The 20,738-nt window shown below is 39.4% G+C and overlaps 1 protein-coding gene across 6 annotated transcripts in view; it reads right to left on the bottom strand.

Moving 5' to 3' along the window:
- The window catches only part of VPS13B (vacuolar protein sorting 13 homolog B), a 479,916-nt gene that overhangs the window by 238,595 nt on the left and 220,583 nt on the right, over nt 1-20,738 (bottom strand). For 5 of the 6 annotated variants that reach the window (XM_074577514.1, XM_074577516.1, XM_074577511.1 and 2 more), the window contains 2 exons: nt 17,636-17,783; nt 4,108-4,235 (listed from right to left, as the gene is read on the bottom strand). In XM_074577514.1, the coding sequence (XP_074433615.1) occupies nt 4,108-4,235; nt 17,636-17,783 (276 nt within the window). The remainder of the gene's footprint in view (nt 1-4,107; nt 4,236-17,635; nt 17,784-20,738) is intronic. The other variant, XM_074577512.1, reaches the window with a different exon arrangement.

Genomic DNA, 20,738 nt, shown 5'->3' with positions numbered 1-20,738 from the left:
TCAAACAGATTACAAATTATCTCTCTTGACTCCCCTTATCTAGCCATTTTAATCTCCAGTGGTGACAACACTAAAAGAGAAAGAAAAACAAGCAAAATACTCATTAAACAATGATGAAAGAGATGGCTGAAAACTAAACAGAGTTACAGAATCACAAAACCATAGAATGGTTGGACTTGGAAGGGAACTTAAAGATCATCTAGTTCCAAACCCCCTGCCATGGGGCAAGGGCACCTCTCACTTAGACCAGGCTGCTCAAAGCCCCATCCAGCCTGGCCTTGAACACTTCCAGGGCAATCAAACTGGACAACCTGTGCCAGTGTCTCGCCACCCTCACAGCAAAGAACTTCTTCCTAATATCCAATATCTTCCTAATATCTTTCAGTTTAAAACCCCTCATCCTATCGCTATACTCCCTTATAAAGTGTTCTTCTCTACCTTTACTGTAGGCTCCTTTTAAGTACTGGAAGGCCACTATAAGGTCTCCCTGGAGCCTTCTCTTCTCCAGGCTGAACCACTCCAGCTCTCTCAGCCTGTTCTCACTGGAGAGGTGCTCCAGCCCTCTGATCATCCTTGTGGCCCCCCTCTGGACCAGGTCCATGTCCTTCTTATGTTGGGGGCCACAGAGATGGATGCAGTACTCCAGGAGGGGTCTCACAAGAGCTTTCTAATATTTTGAACCCAAACTACTTTCTGCATGAACGAGGAGTAAAGCAGACACAGGTTCTGGGATGAGTCTGTATATAAATAAATACATTTCTTGTTAGGAAGAAGGAACAGGCATTCAAAGATTACCTTCTGTCAGAAATACAGGAAGGACAACATAGCAGGGCACAAGCAATCCAGGAAGTTCTTGGAATGCGTCAATGACAACTTTCTTCTTCAAATGGTAGAGGAGCCAACAAGGAGGGGAACTATGCTGGACCTTGTCCTTACCAACAAGGAGGGGAACTATGCTGGACCTTGTCCTTACTAACAAGGAGGGGCTGGTGGTGAGTGTCAAGCTCAAGGGTAGCCTCGGCTGAAGTGATCATGAAATGGTAGAATTCAAGATCCTTTGGGCAGCGAGAAGAGCATGCAGCAAACTCACTACCCTGGACTTCAAGAGAGCAGACTTTGGCCTCTTGAGGGACCTGCTTGACAGGGTAACATGGGAAAAAGTACTGGAGGGAAGAGTGGCCCAAGAGATCTGGTTAGTATTCAAGAATCACTTTCTCCAAGCTCAGGAGCGGTGCATCCCAAGAATGAGGAAGTCAGGCAAAAATGCCAGGAGGCCTGCATGGATTAACAAAGAGCTCCTGGACAAGCTCAAAAGCAAAAAGAAGGCCTATGGAGGGTGGAAGCAAGGACGGGTTGACTGGATGGAATACAGAGAAACTGTCCAAGCGACCAGGAACCAGATTAGGCAAGCTAAAGCCCAGATAGAATTAAATCTGGCTAGGGGCATCAAATATAACAACAAAAACTTCTATAAGTACGTCAGGGGTAAAGACAAGACTAGGGAAGGTGTGGGCCCTCTCAGGAAGGAGACAGGAGACCTGGTCACCCAGGATATGGAGAAGGCTGAGGTGCTGAATGACTTTTTCGCCTCGGTCTTCACCAGCAAGGGCTCCAACCACACCACCCAAGTTGCAGGATGCAAAGGCAGGGTCTATGAGAATGAAGAACCGCCCACTGTAAGAGAAGATTAGGTTTGGGACCATCTGAGGAACCTGAAGGTGCATAAGTCCATGGGACCGTATGAAATCCATCCATGGATCCTGAGGGAGCTGGCAGATGAAGTCGCCAAGCCACTTTCCATTATATTTGAAAAGTCGTGGCAGTCTGGTGAAGTTTCCGCTGATTGGAAAAGGGGAAACATAATCCCCATTTTCAAAAAGGGAAAAAAGGAAGATCTGGGGAACTACAGGCTGGTCAGTCTCACCCCTGTGCCTGGCAAGGTCATGGAGCAGATCCTCCTGGAAACTCTGCTAGGGTACACGGAAAATAAAGAGGTGATTGGTGATGGCCAGCATGGCTTCACCAAAGGCAATTCGTGCCCGACAAATTTGGTGGCCTTCTATGATGTTGCCACAGCATTGGTAGGTAAGGGGAGAGCAACTAACGTCATCTACCTGGAATCATGCAAACCATTTGACACTGTCCCACACAACATCCTGGTCTCTAAATTGGAAAAGCATGGATTTGATGGATGGACCACTCAGTGGATAAGGAACTGGCTAGATGGTCGCACTCAAAGGGTTGCAGTCAATGGCTGAAAGTCCACAAGGAAACCAGTGACGAGTAGCGTTCCTCAGGGGTCAGTACTGGGACCAGTGCTGTTTAACATCTTTGACGGTGACATGGACACTGAGATTGAGTGCACCCTCAGCAAGTTTGCCGATGACACCAAGCTGTGTGGCACAGTTGACACACTGGAGGGAAGGGATGCCATCCAGAGAGACCTTGACAGGCTTGAGAGGTGGGCCCATGCGAACATCATGAAGTTCGACAAGGCCAAGTGCAAGGTCCTGCACCTGGGTCATGGGAATCCCAGGCACAAATACTGGGTTGGGCAGAGAATGGCTTGAGAGCAGCCCTGAGGAGAAGGACTTGGGGATGCTGGTAGACGAGAAGCTCAACATGAGCCGGCAATGCGCACTTGCAGCCCAGAAAGCCAACCGTATCCTGGGCTGCATCAAAAGAAGCATGACCAGCAGGTCGAGGGAGGTGATTCTGCCCCTCTACTCTGCTCTGGTGAGATCCCACCTGGAGCACTGCGTCCAGCTCTGGAGTCCTCAACACAAGATGGACATGGACCTCTTGGAACGGGTCCAGCGGAGGGCCACAAAGATGGTTCGAGGGCTGGAGCACCTCTGCTATGAGGACAGGCTGAGAGAGTTGCAGGTTGTTCAGCCTGCAGAAGAGAAGGCTCCAAGACGACCTTATAGTGGCCTTCCAGTACCTGAAGGGGGCCTACAGGAAGGATGGGGAGGGACTCTTGATCAGGGACTGTAACGATAGGACACGGGGTAACGTCCTCAAACTGAAAAAGAGTAGATTTAGATTGGATATCAGGAAGAAATTCTTTACAGTAAGGGTGGTGAGACACGGGAACAGGTTGCCCAGGGAAGCTGTGGATGCCCCATCCCTGGAAGTGTTCAAGGCCAGGCTGGATGAGGCTTTGAGCAGCCTGGTCTAGTGTGAGGTGTCCCTGCCCAGGGCAGTGGGTTTGGAACTAGATGATCTTTAAGGTCCCTTCCAACCTGAACCATTCTGTGATTCTGTGAAATAGGTTTTTTTTGCATTTTTTAAATTTTATTTTAACCAAAACCAGTTTTGCTACTATATGCTGGTGTACCATAAAATACCGATCTCGCAGAATGTCCTGTTCAAGAGGCACAGATTATAATAATTCTAAATTAGGGTACTTCCTAAGCAGGAACTTCGTATATACTTGGAAGAACAGAATCCTAATTCCAGCATTTCTAAGCCATCTAGTATTTGACCATGCAATCTTAACACTAGACTTTAAACATGGTCTTTTTTGTATATAGCATGCATATATACTGCTACATGAAAATTCTGCTTTTACTGATCCGCAATCACAATCTAGAGCAGTGTAGGATGAAATGGTTTAATCTGAGTGGTCATCTACTTGTCCTGTATGAAAAAGTAGACAAGTGAACAGCTGAGCCATCACTGTATAACATCATATTGTATCATACACCCCAAGAAAGTATTTGTCATACACACGTTCCTCAAATATTTTTAGAAAAGAAGGTATCATGCAAATCTAACTATGGATAAAAAGGTGTATAGCTATGTTTATAATACAGAAAAGTGCGACAAACATTTTTTCTTCATATAGTTTTTTTTAAGGATCTTCCCTTTAGATATAAAAAAGTGTTTTGAAAACTAATATTCTAAACCCAAAGCATTCTTTGCCTAATTTACCAAAAATCTTTATTTTATTTTTCATTCTCTAAGACTTTGAAACTACTGAAATAAGACAATAAAACTTGGAAGCTCCTCTAAAAACCCTCTAATAAAAAGCACTAGGATGCATAAAAAGTATCATAAAGTTTGGAAAGACACAGGGTTTTTTTCACTTCCTTTTCATCTTACCTGAAGTGTAAGGCGTTTAACTGCATTCCACACTATTCCAATAAATTCCTTCATTCTTTCTTCAGGACTTCTGCAGCTTTCAGATGAGTTCAGCATGGTTTTCACAGGAAGTGACAAAGGACGAGATTCTAATGCAAACAAAAAAAATCAGTTACACAAAGAACATATAACTAAGTAATATATTTACTGGTAGCAAAAAAAAGGATTACTTATTTTAAAAGAGATGTCCTCTCACTATTTATCTCACCATGGACGCAATAATATTGTGTCTTAGTTTTAAATTTGGCAACTGAATCAGCCTGATGAGAAATGCAATGAAATGAAATGCTTAAACTTTTTTAACATTAAACTGCTAAGAAAATATCATGATGAATGCATGACCTAAGCAAATTAAGGCAGTTTTCAAAGTGTGATAACCTATTTGGCGACGGAATAGCAATCCAAGAGGTTTTCACATGCATTGCTGCTAGTGTAATCTAAAAAAGGTTTTAGTTTTCTAAACTTGTTGCAAGAAATGAAAGACAGCCCATATTAAATTACAGCCCTTGGTTTGTTTTCTTTGAAAAATTCGCTTAGCAAAAACTTGCATATGCTTCCCCCCCCCGCCAAAAAGGCATAAAAATTAAACCATTTTCTTAATTTGTCAAGCTTAAAGGTGTTAAAGTATGAAACATATCAGGAAAATTCAATGTATTCCAGTAAAAAGAGAAATTGCCTTAAATTGCTAGTTATTTAATAACATCAATATGGAAAGATTTTATATAAAAGCAGCATTTAATTGATTATGAGCACTTTAGAACTTCAAAAGAGGACTAGTGAGGAGAGCAAGTAGTAACTACAAATTCATTAAAGACTGTATGAGTGGTACGTAGTTCCTCCTGTCATCTCTTACAGAATATCCTCCTTCTTATGTTTTGAGATACCCACCAAATTATTGTCAGCTTCTTCAATATTTCCAGTTTTGCCCTACATGTTGTTGAGCTGACAAAATTGCAGGAATAAATTATGAAGTCTTCATGACTTCATTTTAAACTAAATTGAAATCAGCACAAGTGGGACAATTTACGGCTCCCAATTATACAGCTAGGAGAAATCTGTGGCAGACAAACTACAGAAAAAGTCTTAAAACAGAATTATGCTATCAAGTGAACTCAGGTGAGCAAAAGTATATACCCCTTGATATGCATCACTGGGTCTTCAGACACTTTTTTGATCATGCAAGGAAACATGCAAGGAATTAAAAATGAAACATCTGAGAGGTGAATATCTGCCAAGAGCATGCAATGTTAATGCCACTTGAGGAATTAATTTGTGACATTTTTTCCCCCTCGAGGCTGGAAAGTACCAGTGTTGATTAATATTCTAGACAAAATCCTTCAACAAATAGAATTTTTAATGATCTGAAAGAGAAGTGTTAACTTTATTAAACTGATGGGGAATCAAAAAATTCAAAACCAGAGGTGTTCCAGAGTGAAAGAGAATGTTTATGGCTGCACTATAATTAGTCCTCTCAGATATTCCTGGCTCCAATTATAGATCTATTAGAATGATAAAGAATGAAAATTGGATCATGAGAATGTAAAAAGCGTGACACTTCAGGATTGTTTGCTGTCAGCTGTGCTGGAGAGACAAACAAGTAAATTGTTCATATGGAGAAGCAGCGTGAAGTAGCTATTTCATAACTTTTTCTCATGTGGACGCTTTTATGCCATGCAGTGAGTATTCCATCCACTTTATGAATGGTTTAAGTTAAAACAAAGACACTCAGTGAGGAATAGCTGTTCTGCTTTAACTTCTTACCCTACCTCAGTTCACACCATCTTCTCTGTGTAGTCAGGCCCTACACTACACATATTACAAAGTAAGAATTAGGAACAGCTTCTGTATCAAGAAATATTAGAATAGAAGAGTTACTGGAGCGTAGAACTCCAGAATACAAGTGTGGATAAAGGTGAGAACGGTATACAAAGTCACTGCAAGATTCTGGAAATCTCATAGGCAGGAATATTTCAGGTCAGGATGAACAGATAAATACAATGTAAAATTATATATTTTACAGCACAACCAGCAGGCAATATCAACATCCTATGTCACTGAACAAGTGCATTCCTCATGAGTGGGACCTAAAGCTAGGTTTTGTTCCAGCCTCCCACGTTTTGTTCACTGGGATGCACACACTTGGCTAATTCTCTCTCACTTAGAGGAATCAACTTTCTAATGCCAGAAACAGCTACCTGTGCATTAAAAATAAAATTAGCTGGCTGAAGCACCACTTGTTTCTCTCCGTATATGTGCAATTCAAACCTCAAAGCTGATTCAAATTCCAGGAATATCCATGGTAGACAACAGCTTCACTGTAATACCCCATACTCAACCAGAAGACCAAAAAACCAAAAGCCTTAAAACCCAACAAACTGATAAGGAACCATTCAACCAGAAATCATGGAAAATAGACAAAGTAAAAATAAAAATAGAGAAGCAAAAAGAAGTGTTGCAGAGTGGAAAGAAGAACCAACTACAGAAGTAACTCCTGAGAAGAGAAGAAGTCCTCTGTTGATTTTTTTCCTGTACTGGTAAGTACCTAAGTTTTGTCTGGAGGGATGCTCAGACAGAACAGCGTCTTCACTCCCTGTCAGGCAAGGCCGTCAGTAGGTGACAGTTGCTAAGAGACTGTCGTAGTCTGGTGTGGCTACTGTGTGTGTTTGGCTAGTCCTCTATAGTAGACATGTAGACTGGATCAGCTCCATCTGTCTCAGTATGAAGGTTAATCTCCTAAAATAACTATGCTACTCAGCTACTACTGAACTAAAAACCTAGGAACGTTTCCTGGCACTGTAATCAGCCTTGTGTTGAAGCCAGGAGCCATCCAGCAATAGCTAGATAGAAAATATGATTTGTATGAAACACTTACAAACTGAGGAGAAAAAAAAAAAAGGGGGGGGGGTGCTTCCAGTCGTACAAGTTGCATTTTTAAGAAAACCAGTGTACAGAAACATAAAATGTTCCTCCTCTCATCTTCTAGTCTCATATTGTGTAACTGGTATTTTTGTAAAAATATACACTACAACTATTTCAATCAACTACCGATCACTCAGAGGCTACCACACTCATCATCAATTTCAGAACACACACTGGTAACAAACAGATTTTTTTTTTAAAAGGACTGATCAGATCAATCAGGATTGAGCTACCAGACGCAGTAGTTTTCACAATTCATTTCACAATTTATGGTTAAAGTATAGAGGGAGTTCCAAGTTGCAATCCTGCAAAATTAATCATAAACATACTGTCTTTGTAGGAGATGCCACTAAGCAAAACTTATAGGTATAAATTCCAGATAGAGGTGTCTTTCTTATATAGACATATGCCTCCTTCTTTATGCTTTTTAGCATGCTGGGAACTGGTTGCTTTAGAAGTCTGATCCACAAAATACTAGAAGTTTTAAAAATAAAAAGATCTTTGGGGAAAATGGTGCTGTTCTGTGCTATTAATATTCCGCGCCTCAGATACCTCATGCATTAAGAGGACAGCGAGTTCTTTCTGGTTGGAAAAGGTTATTCTGCTTCAGGCGAACCCATACTTTCAGTGATCCCCAAAAGCTCAGAGAGCTCCTACTGAAAGACAAGGTCCATGGACAGACACCCATGCGATGCAGCAGCCTGCAGCAGGACAGCCTCTCCACCATCCTATTGTATGACAGTACCCAAAACGCATCTGTCGTATGACCTCAACAAGCCGGGCACGCTTTCCTTCCCACGCCACATCATCTCTCATACAGCTTCTCACACATCAGAGCTAAGTTCAGCTGAGAAAAATCCTATCACAAACTAATCATAGTTACTAAGAGGCCGTGACAGCAAGACACATGAACATTAATAGTGTTTAAAAGAAGAAATAAATCAAAGGAAAGCATACAGTTATTACATGGCTTTTTCTGGAAAGGTTGCTCCTCTGCTAAAATTAGAAGTAGTCTCCATAGTGTCAAAGAACTCATTGGGATTTCTTAATATCTACGCACATTTTCATGCATTAAATATGGTTTTTTAGCAGAAATAAAAACAAAAATACCAAGATGTTTGCAAGAAATGCAAGCCGTTAAGGAACTGATCAAGGGGTCGAAGGGATTAGAAATGAGATTAAAATGCAGTGGAGGAGAAAATTCAAACTTCAAACAACTCTGAAAAAAATCTAAATGGCCTACAGATTTTTTTTGTGGGAAGATTAATTGTTTTTTTCATATGTAAACCAAAACAAAAACACTCCCACCCACACACACCCCCCAACCCCCGAAAAAAAGCCACCACCTACTTAAAACTTATTTGTTTTTTTCTGTAAACCACCAGGTTTTGGTTTCTATGTATAATATTGCGCAAAAGTAAAAATTCAGTGAAATTTGTTATATATACACTTCTGTGTATAGATATATGACAGCCAAAGAAACAAATTATGTTCGGAATAGAATGCATTTCCATAAAATAATTTTGTTCCGTTATTTGATATTAAAACATTATATATATAACAAATTGCAAAACCACAGAGGAATAGCTTGTTAAAAATACTTTCTATCTTAATGTGCTATTTTTTCCCACAAACCAATTAAAAGAATTAAAAGTTAATGCAAGTAGCAGGGTCACTGAAAGCATTAGGTGAAGCTCAAAGCTGTATTTACCAATATTTTCTGAACCATTGGTATCCATCGGAAGTGTTTCAGAAATATTCACATTTTATTTTTGCTCTATCATAAGAGAAGCTATTCCCTATGCCCACATTCCTGTATGACTGGTATCTGAATTATTCATTTAACAGATATTTTTTTTCTAAGGACAGACTATGACGATCTGTATGTAAAAAAAAAGTTTACACTCTTCATCAGGATGCTTGAGAATAAAAAACTAACTTAAATAACAGCAGGAAGTCCTTTTACACTTATAAAAATACGCAATGTCTTTGCCCACTTACTGCACTGTCTTTCATAAATAATTTGTTTACTGGACTTTGAGTGGTTTTGCATTCTACTTTACTAACAGTGCAGATAAAACATTACTTTTATCAATCAAGATGATAATTGAGCCACAGTCACAGAATCACAGAATGGTAGTGTTGGAAGGGACCTCTGGAGATCATCTAGTCCAACCCCCCTGCCAGAGCAGGGTCACCCAGAGCAGGTTGAACAGGAACGCGTCCGGGCGGGTTTGGAATGTCTCCAGAGCCAGAGCAAGTCCTTTACACCCAGGGAAATGGCAGCAGAGAGGTGTAGTGACTAAATTAGAATGGTCATTCAATGAATTAGCAGCAAAATAAGCGTTAAAATACAGACGCTTTTGACTTTTTACCCAACATGCCTTTTTCTAGAGTAAACATATGTCAGTAAACAAAGACAAATGTGCTATTAACATTATTGTGCAAGTTAAAAGGATCTTTCTGTGTGAAAGTGGGGGCTGGCTAGGGAATGGCTATGGTCAGCATTTTCTCCCACCAAATTCTTAACGATTGCAGCATTATTTCTGGCAAAAAATACCAATTTAGTTCTGGGAACAAAAATTTAAAAAGGACTGACACTTTCGTACAAATCAGTAACAGCCTTTCACAGGCAAAACTGAGCTACTATATTAGTAATTACAAAAACATGTTCTATGTGTGTTCATATCTAAAGACCAGGCCTGAATTTATCTTTATCTCACTTACCACTGCAAAGAAATTTTATACTATGAAGCAAGAATTTCAGCCTTTGGATTTGCAAGAATTTTTCTGGTAAATGCAGGAGAAATTCTGCCTAGTTTTCTGCTTTTTTAAAAATATACTGAACATTCATTAGTCTTTTAAATAGAATCTAAAAATAAAACCCCATTTTCTCTCTCTCAACTTTGAATTTCTCCCTACAGAAAGCAGGTTTGATATACTACATTGCCTTTGTGTTACTAATGTTTTTAAAATCCACACACTGAACTGAGGAAATGACACCATCATAACACAAAAGTCAAACATTTTACTAGCTATGAAAACTCACAGTAATTAATTTTCAATATAGGTATGTGACTGTCCAGCCGTTTAAAAGTTACTATAAGTCATCTGTGCCTGGAGACATTCCTTTCAAATAATCCTTCCAAGAACTAAATCCCATTTATAAAAATATAAAAATCCTAGTACTTTCAGGCACCCTAGGTAAATGAGCATGAGATTTAAATTCCTATATTTTACTATCCCTATTTAGCATCTATTGAATTTCATTCATCCTCCCAAATAAATCATCAGTCATAAATTTCATAGCAGGCATGAATAAACGATAATCATTCAGTTCATTGAGCAGAAATAGCAACCTACTAATTCAAATACTTCAGATAATCCATTGATTTCTCACCAGCCAGACTTCTCTCACATTTGCCAGTTTTTTGCATTCCAACAGCTCATTTTAGCAGGAATATAGTTTGGCATTCTAGTTGTACTTTAGAAAAAAAAAAATAAATCAGTAACTGCATCCAGTTTCACTAAGTACAGGTGATATTCTGCCACACTATACTCAATAGAAAGTTTATTAACTTAAGATGAAATCTCAAATGAAAACATTAACTCAGCATCAGTTGGTGTAAATAAGAGAGACATATCTACATGTAAAGCTTCCTCTTTTCTCCACTTTTATGAAGAAGTACTTAATAGTGGTTCAGAAGTATCTCATGCGTATACTTTGAAGGAATTTAAAGAATTACTTGACTAAAGCTTTCAAAATCAAATTACTAACACTTCCCATCTAAAGTGAGTATGTAAAGACCAACTTATAAGTGTGTTACTATATCTACACTATCAAATATCAGGAAGTGACTGAAAGGAAAGGTGGGGATCTTTCTTTGCCTGTTTTCCTACGGAAAGAAGGCTTATGCAATCCTGTACTCTATGCATATACATGCAACTAGTTCCTTGTCATCTAATTCCTTTTGCATTTGCTGGTCAATATAAATCAAATTTGACAGGATACATATTTCAAAGATGATACTACATTTCTACAAGTCATGGCAGTCTGGTGAAGTCCCCACTGACTGGAAAAGGGGAAACATAACCGCCATTTTCAAAAAGGGAAAGAAGGAGGAACCAGGAAACTATAGGCCATTCAGTCTCACCTCCGTGCCTGGTAAGATTATGGAGCAGATCCTCCTGGAGGCACTGCTGAGGCAGAAAAACAATGAAGAGGTGACTGGGTACAATCAACATGGCTTCACCAAGGGCAAATCATGCCTGACAAACCTGGTGGCCTTCTATGAGAAGGTCACAACATCAATAGACAAGGGGAGAGCAACTGATGTCATTTACCTGGACCTGAGCAAAGCCTTTGACACTGTCCCGCATGACATCCTGGTCTCCAAGCTGATAAAATATGGCTTTGATGGACTGACAATTCAGTGGATAAAGAACTAGCTTGACGGCCGCACCCAAAGAGTGGCTGTCAATGGGTCCATGTCCAAGTGGAGGCCAGTGACAAGTGGAGTCCCTCAAGGATCAGTACTGGGACTGACCTTGTTTAACATCTTCATCAGCGACGTGGCCAGTGGCACAGAGTGCACCCTCAGCAAGTTTGCCAACAACACCAAGCTGTGTGGGGCGGCTGACACGCTGGAGGGAAGGGATGCCATCCAGAGGGACCTTGACAGGCTGGAGAGGTGGGCCCATGCCAACATCATGAAGTTCAACAAGACCAAGTGCAAGGTCCTCCATCTGGGTTTGGGCAATCCCAAGCACCGATATAGGCTGGGCAGTGACTGGCTTGAGAGCGGCCCTGAAGAAAAGGACTTGGGGGTGCTGGTAGACGAGAGGCTCAACATGAGCCATCAGTGTGCACTAGCAGCCCAGAAAGCCAACCGTATCTTGGGCTGCATCAGGAGAAGCGTGGCCAGCAGGTCGAGGGAGGTGATTCTCCTCCTCTACTCCACTCTCGTGGGACCCCACCTGGAGCATTGCATCCAATTCTGGAGCCCCTACTACAAGAGAGATATGGATGTGCTGGAACGTGTCCAGAGAAGGGCCACGAGGATGATCAGAGGGCTGGAGCACCTCTCCTATGAGGACAGTCTGAGAGAGTTGGGGTTGTTCAGCCTGGAGAAAAGAAGGCTCCGAGGAGACCTTATAGCGGCCTACCAGTATCTTAAGGGGGCCTACAAGAAAGCTGGTGAGGGACTTTTTAGGATGTCGGGTAATGGTAGGACTAGAGGGAATGGATTAAAACTAGAGATGGGACGATTCAGACTGGACGTGAGGAAGAAGTTCTTCACCATGAGGGTGGTGAGACACTGGAACAGGTTGCCCAGAGAGGTGGTGGAAGCCCCATCCCTGGAAGTTTTTAAGGCCAGGCTGGACGGGGCTCTGAGCAACCTGATCTAGTGGGAGATGTCCCTGACCATGGCAGGGAGGTTGGAACTAGATGATCTTTAAGGTCCCTTCCAACCCTAATAACTCTATGATTCTATGATTCTAAGCTTTGGGAAAAGAAATAAGCAGGGTAAAGAAGGTAGAAACTGGCAACAGGAGCTCTGTCCTTATTAGAAATCAGACCACTTATAGAGGACAGAAAATATAAGTGCCATCTAAGACTGAGTTTTGAACTTTCTTGTTATGACACCATCCTCCATCTGCTTGAAATAGAAACAAGTAGTAGACCAGGTGTAACTTAGCACTTATGAAATTTTAAAACTCTTCAATTATTTCTCTGTAAGAACAATCGTTCCACAGAACAAAATGTCTGTGTTTCCAAAAGACAAGAGATTTTTCCAAACTGGAATGATTTCGTGTCCTATCTTTCTCTCCATATGCACATACTCTTACCCACAACTTAAACACTTCCTGCAGAATGAAACAATGCCGGATTCTCTTCTTGGCTTTGAATTTGGAACTGATATTCCATGGTAATACTGAAATTGTAGTGGAATTACATGACCAGTGCCCTCTCTGACCTGTGGACCCGATCAACCTGGCCTATGGAAAAGCGCTGTCCAAAACCCACCATTGTTTAATTCTCTTTTGCAAATGCCCTCGCCATCTGTCCACCAGACAACAAAATGGAGCAATCTCTGGTCACAGGCGCTAGACCTAGTGATGAAAACCACTTGCCTGCTGTCATATGCCCGAACGTACACTGATGACGTGGCTGAAATGCAGTCACCCCCGGTACCATGATCAAATACCTGGCTGTTGCATAACGGGGATCAGCAACATTTTATGTGACAAGCGGAGTTTCAGTTACAGGACAAGGCATTTAGTTTTAAGGTGCCTTTGTAAGAGGCTATAGGGCCTACTCCAGCTGAAAGGTTCATGACTTCCTACATGACACACTGAATTCTACTTACCTACCTATCCTGTGGCTATAAGAAAAGTCAACTTTCAGGATTCTGAGCAAGAAAAAAATCAATAACCTTTTCGGCCTCTCTAAAGTAGCTTCTTCTGTTAAAAGCGCTCCTCATACTAAAGAGCACGTGTGAGGCTACTTTTCTACTGTTGCTGAAAACTTAGATGCCACAGGCACTGGGTTATACCTCACAAAACAGTATCAAATTTGTGCCTGGGATATCATTGTTACTTCCAAGCACTGCTAAATGTTGGATGTCACGGTAGATGTTGGTGAAATTAAATGTCAGTGTAATGGCTGCAAAAAGACCTCACTAGGAGGCAGTACAAAAAGAAGTGAACAACCCCAAAATAATTTCATCTTTATGCATGGAAGATGTTAATATATTTTTCAAAGAAAGTGAAAATAATTATAATAATTTAGTAACTTGATATGAAAGAAATCTACAAGTTACTTTAGTAATGAATGAGCGACCATCTTAAATGTGTGAAAACAGACACTTTGGCTTTAATCGTTGTTCAATAGTGTGCACAGGACAGCTTTCAAAGAATGCCTTATCCATCTACTGCAGCCCGTCGCATCTTCCTTTATAGGTATGCTACATATAATTCAGCATACACATATAGCAATCATTTTGCCACTATGCAGACATAAGAGCTATGTAGACATAAGAGCTACACAAAAGAGCTACTTCTATGTATAGCTATGGGTCTGCAGATCACTTTTCATTGAACTAACACGGAACTGCTGAATTGCTGAGAATGGGAGAAGTGGGTGGATGAAGGAATTGAGGTAAATACTTTTTTTTAATATTCTTTATCACCTTGCTTGTTCACAGCCACATCATACAAACTTCAAACTACATATTCTATTATCTCACTCTGTTTTTGAAGCCTCTGTGGTTAAGGAGATTTAGAAATAACTACAATTTGAGACTTAAGAACAGAAACCTTGGATTTTCACAGACAGATACCATATAAATAGTAGTTTTGCTCTTTTCCCATGCTTCATTTTTGGCAAGGTCTCAGCAGCCATTAACTAATAAAGTGAACTCAAGATCAATGTTTTAAATCATTTTACAGCTGTGATTACAAACTGCTCTCATTTACTACATAGGGTTGGTTTCTAGCAGTTCTCAAGGGAGCGACTGCTGAGACCATGCTAGGCTTGAAAAGGATAAATTCAAAATCACCACCTGAATAGCATGATTTTAAGATACAAGCTCTTTCAATCTGCAAAGACTATGCATACGTGCTTGCTATCAGTGTTGGAATCTCGGTTTTATCAATGTAGGAATCTCAGTTGTCTGATAACTTAATGCATCTGTAGCTAGAGCCTTGATGATTAAGAAACGTGAGGCTTACAAGGATCATTGCCCCTTTTACCTAGAATGCTTTGCAGCATTATACATCCTAGACCTATAATCATTGTGATATTCCTGGTTTAAAAAGGTGAGGCAAATAATGAAAGAAAACTCAGACAGAAAGTAGGTGAAATTAAAAGAAAGGAAACAAAGCAAAAAATTGTGGGAGCAAGGACCCAGAAAAATTAGAAAGGAGAAGAATCACAGGCACTGGTTACTCAATTCACCATATCCCAGCACGTTATATACCTGTAAAGAAACGAATTGTGAAAGGAAGGATCCACTGAAACTTCTCTGAGAATAAGATCTCACCTTTCACACTTGTATCCATCCAACCTTTTCTAACCACTGTAACTGATGGCTTTGTAATCAGAGATTATTTTTTTTGTGACACGACATACGTGTTAGTTTTTGTTGTCCCCTGAATCTTCCAGTGCAAAGCCAATTCCGTCAAACAGGGCACAAGATGAACTCTACAGGAAAAGCTTCTAACATGGCATGACGTTTCAGGAGGCTACACAGAGAACAAGCCTGCATGGCACTGTAGTGGCACATGGCTCTTCTTTCTTTCTTTAATTAAGGGAAATCTGTATGGTCTACTGAAGCAGACTGATAGCATCCCTTTAAATAATTTCATTAATATACAAGGCTTTGGCTCTTTGGCATTCATTTTATATTTTTATTCGCCATTTTTTGCACACAAATCTCAAATACTTCAGGCATTTTACACCTAGCATTTTATCTCCAGAGTGTAACAAATAGGTAGATATTTTTAAACACCGGCTAGCCTTCAAGCCAGCAGTCAGGCACACTGCATCTTAAAAACAAACAAAATAGACCCTTCTGCTATACGTATGCAGCTTCACTTAAAAAAATAGTAACATTTTTTCAACAAATTTAAACAGTTGATAATTAAAGAAACCAAATTTAGTAATTTCTTCAAAAGACTGCTTCTCATTCGAAAAAGAAAATGCTTAGTCAATGTTCTCTTGAGAAAATTAGTGCTATCACCTTTCATTTATTAGTATCAAACTCTGCCATGAAATTGTTTTATAGAGAAGTAAAAATCTGCTTAGTCACAAAAAACCACCGCATTTAGGCTAAACTTACTGGATAAAGTGAATAAGTAAATGGTAGCTAACGTTAATGAAACTTAAAATTGAACTTTTCATTCTTGCAGCAATGTGTATTGTACTAAGTAACTGAAAACACATCTTGATATTGACTTCAAATTGAAAAGTGGAAGAAGTTGAGATGCACAGAAATCCTTCATTTGCTTTTAGGACTTCTTTATAATTTATCATTTTGTTTTATCAGTTCTGCTCTCACACACAAAACCCAAAACAAAAGCAAACCTGACATTCATGGCATTTCTAGATTTTGAACAATAACATTTTCTTTTAGTAGACTATTCTGGTGTGACTGTTACTGCACAAAAAATAATACTCAAGATGAAGAATAACAAAGGCTGCAGATCAAAACTGGCTACCAAGCTGAGCACGTACCAGACTAGGACACCAATTTTCAAAACTAAAGTACAAAGCTACTTCTGCAAACTACATGCATACTTTTATAAATTGGTAATTAACACAAACCAATCTAGCACCTGTTCATGCAAATAGCTGGTTTTGAACATCAAATATTCAAAATCACAAAAGTTTCTCTAATTAATTACGCCTTTGTGCTTTGTTGACAGGCACAGGTAGAATTAAACTCAAGAAGAAACAAAACGTATCATTTACGATGTTGATATAGCAGAACAGGTGATAAGTACAGTTAAAAAGAATATACTTAGTACAGTGATTTGATTACAGGCAAAAATAAAGGAAATTCATAAATGAATGGTAAATATAAAAGGATAAACGTTAAAAATAAAGGATATTCACAAGTGAAATAGAAAGAAGCCTTTGAAATGAATCAATTATTTTACTACCAATGATAACATGGCAACCCACATCATAATCAGCAAACAGATTTTCTGGGCTTAGTCCTTTTTAACCTCAAAATAACAATTAACCCTACCACTAACAGACAAGGTTGTAATCTCAGTTTCAGCAGACAACATCTTGAAGTACTTCATGATTATCTTGAAATAAACATCAATGCAAAGGAAAAGAGAATTTGTTCACTGTATTTCAGAAGGATTACTAGAAGTCTCAGCTGGATAGTCGCTTTTTTTGGAAGATCTCCTACTTTACTACTTGCAGACAGTACTATAAGAATATATAGCCTAGAAAATCCCAGAAAGCCATATCATCTTGATTAGTGATTACAAAGTTTAAGTTTTGCACCCTTAAGTGGCCAGAATATATTCCTAAATTTAATAATTTCTTGAGCTCCAGAAACAGAAGTGCCAATAAATGCATTTTCTATGGGAAAGTGATTTTGAAAACAGTGAATTTTAACTGTTTATGCACAAATCTTGACTTCTGTACATGCCAGACTAAGCAATATGAACAGACTGACTGAAATCAGAGAGATTAACCACAGTGTATAAAGTCTGATAAAATTATGTACTAAAATATTAAATATCAAGGCAAATGGCAGATGTTCGATTGAAAACATCTCCTTTATCTTGTTTTAGAAAATGTGTTACATGAAACTATCAGGGCCCCAAAGATAGTACCTAAACAAAAATGAAAAGAAAATTGAACATACATTTCAAAATTGCAAATTTGATTATGGTTAATTTAAAAAGTTGTGATTTCCTGGGAGACTATTTCTTTAAAACTGGAAGTTGTTCCCCAGTATTTGCACAATGTTCAATTGTGGATGCATGTTATTGAGGGAAGTTGCAAAGGCAGAATGGCTTGCTTCAATTAAGTCCTGATACGTACCTGTTACTGTTTTGGTTTTGACAGGACTGCTGGCATACTCAGAGGCTTGATTTGACTGCTGCCTTGCCAAAGGGGCACTTCCAACTGATGCTTCATCCTCTTTCTTGCGAGTTACTGACACACCAAGCGGAACAGTTCCTACAGACTGCTAGAAAAAGAAGCGCCTCGTGAACCACTCACAACGAAAACATGTTAATATTGAATTATGAAATTCTCACGAGAAGCATGTCTTAAACTACATATTTTGAAAAGTATGGAAGACAACTTGAAACAATGATTGGAGCATATATATTTTGTAAACAAATTCTGTAACACTACATTCAGACTTGCACTTGGAATTCTTTGTTAGGCCTGTTAGTCTGAAGAAAAGCTCTATGATTACAAAAAAGTGAAATCTAACTTATTAACTTAAAAATACCACCAAATCAATACCAATCAATATGCGTATGAATCAAAATCAATACCAATCAAAATGCATATGAATAAACCTGGATGATCACCCCAAAGCAAAATAATTATCTAAATGTTTAATGGAAACTGGACAATTTTAGCCAGATATGAAGATCCCAAATTTTTTGCAAAGAAACTTATTAACCTTCATTAAGCTTCGAAAGAAAAGATGCATTGTTATTTACACATTATTATATTTGTTCCTCACATTTTAAATATAAAGTTTAATTCTGACCACTAAGGATTTCGAATTGTTTTATCTTTCAAGCATATCAATAAATGACAAATTGCTCAAAATATGACACTGTTAAGCAAAACTGAAGGCATTAAAATCTAGTTTGAAGGACTGCATCCTTATTTTAAGATCAGAAAAGAGTGACATGTATTAATCCACACGGGTTCTGGAACTGGAGGTCCAAAAATGGCTCCACAAGCTAGAAAAGACAAAATCATTTAAAAAAATTGGATCCTCAACTTTGCTGTACAGTTGGCTGTTAACATTTTGCTGTAGCATTAGCTGCTACGTACATTGTAGATGTATCCCAGTTGACAAAAGCAGAATATTTCTAACATTGATTTTGCAGAGGGTTATCATTTAAAGATGACATAAGTTTTTTTCTAAAGATCAGACATTAGGATTATTTGCATCTTAATCATTTTTTGTGTAATTTAATTTTGTTGGTATTGGAGCGAAAATGTAATCCATATAGCTGGGTAATGAGAAACCTCACACGTTGCATTAGGAATCTCTGTGGGAAACAAATTCGTGTGAGGCAGGCAATGTGCTTGTAAATTTTCTCCAATAGAAAACAGATCACTGAATCAAGCAGCGTGCAACACGTGCACACATACAAAACCCCAAAACAAACAGAAAAATCATTTAATTGAAGGAGAATGACTTCCAAACGCCTTCGCTATTTTCCACTATAAAAGTAAATTAAAATGTGAAAGACAATCAACTATTTAATCCTACTCCAGTGAAAACAATCAACTTATATATACGGTGGTATGCAAAGTTAATAGGAAAATACTAATGTCAATGACAAACAGAACTCTCATCTCCTCCTCCCTCTGAACATACAGTCATCAGCTTTGTCTCCAAAAGCCCTAAAAAGTCATCCTGGAATACAGTAACATGCTACTTCAGTGTCCTCTAACCATAACAACAACAAAAAAAAACCCATCAGCTTTGAAAAGACAAGTTTTACACCACAGAAATACTATCTGCATGCACAGAATCATAGAATGTGTTGGGTTGGAAGGGACCTTTAAAGGTCACCTAGTCCAAGCCCCCTGCAGTAAGCAGGGACATCTTCAACTAGATCAGGTTGCTCAGAGCCTCATCCAGCCTGGCCTTGAATGTCTCCAGGGATGGGGCCTCCACCACCTCTCTGGGCAACGGGCAACCTGTTCCAGTGTCTCACCACCTGCATTGTAAAGAACTTCTTCCTAATGTCTAATCTAAACCTACCCTGCTCTAGTTTAAAACCATTGCCCCTCGTCCTATCGCTACATGCCCTTGCAAACAGCCCCTCCCCAGCTTTCCTGTAGGCCCCCTTCAGGTACTGGAAGGCCGCTATAAGGTCTCCCCAGAGCCTTCTCTTCTCCAGGCTGAACAACCCCAACCCTCTCAGCCTGCCTTCAGAGGAGAGGTGCTCCAGCCCTCGGATCATCTTTGTGGCCCTCCTCTGGACCCACTCCAACAGGTCCATGTCCTTCCTGTGCTGAGGACTCCAGAGCTGGACACAGAGAGAGTCTGAGGTTTTGTAAACTTTCGTCCGACAGTTTACATCACTTATTTTCAAAATTTAGCAGTTTATCTGATACAAGCTTTCAGAAGGCAAAGCCATCTGCAGCTTTCCCATCACAGCAACTGTTGAGCCATGATTTGGCAATTCTGGACATAACATTGCAAGAACATTGGCATGCCAAAGTGAAGCAAGAGTTTCTGAAAAATGAACACAGACAATACAAAACAGTACAGAAGACAATAGGATAGAAATACTGTCTGAAGAAGCAGCATCTATTTCTGAACCACTGAAGAAATGGATCAGCAAAATATAATAAGAAGTTACACCACTAGTCATATAGTGAAAAACATCAAGGCTATCACAGCCAGACAAAGCTGGAAAAAATTATGACCAAATATTGAGTGCTTGAGTGCTGATCTGGACAATGAAACAGCTGTTTCATCTTTGCTCACTGAAATCAAGCCTGATGTTGCTGTTGATGACGCCCAGTACAATCTTGTCAGGTTTTTGGCAAAAGATTTCTGGTTAAAAGAATGCAGAAGATGAAAGATCAACATTGAACTAGATGGAAAAGGATCATCAAGATTTGGGTTTTAGCCACAAACTGATGAGGAAATTGTGGCTTGGGAAATAGCAGATGACAAGAGCCCCACAGCTGTATGAGAAGATGAATCTGATGGGAAAGGAGACATTGCAGGCAAGTGTTATCATAAGCATTTCATCACAAGAATCCAAAAAGCTAGCTATAAAGTAATATGTAGTAAAGTTTAACACACTTACTTGGGATGTAAGCTTTATGGTTACTAACTGGTAGTGTTATGAAGAAGACAAAAAAAGAACATTTAATAAAGTTGTGGAACTATGGCAACAATTATATGAGGTTGTTATGTTGACAAAAAGTC

This window comes from Larus michahellis, chromosome 2 (genome assembly GCF_964199755.1).
Source record: "Larus michahellis chromosome 2, bLarMic1.1, whole genome shotgun sequence".
NCBI classification, from domain to species: domain Eukaryota; kingdom Metazoa; phylum Chordata; class Aves; order Charadriiformes; family Laridae; genus Larus; species Larus michahellis.
This window is presented reverse-complemented; position numbering and strand designations above follow the sequence as displayed.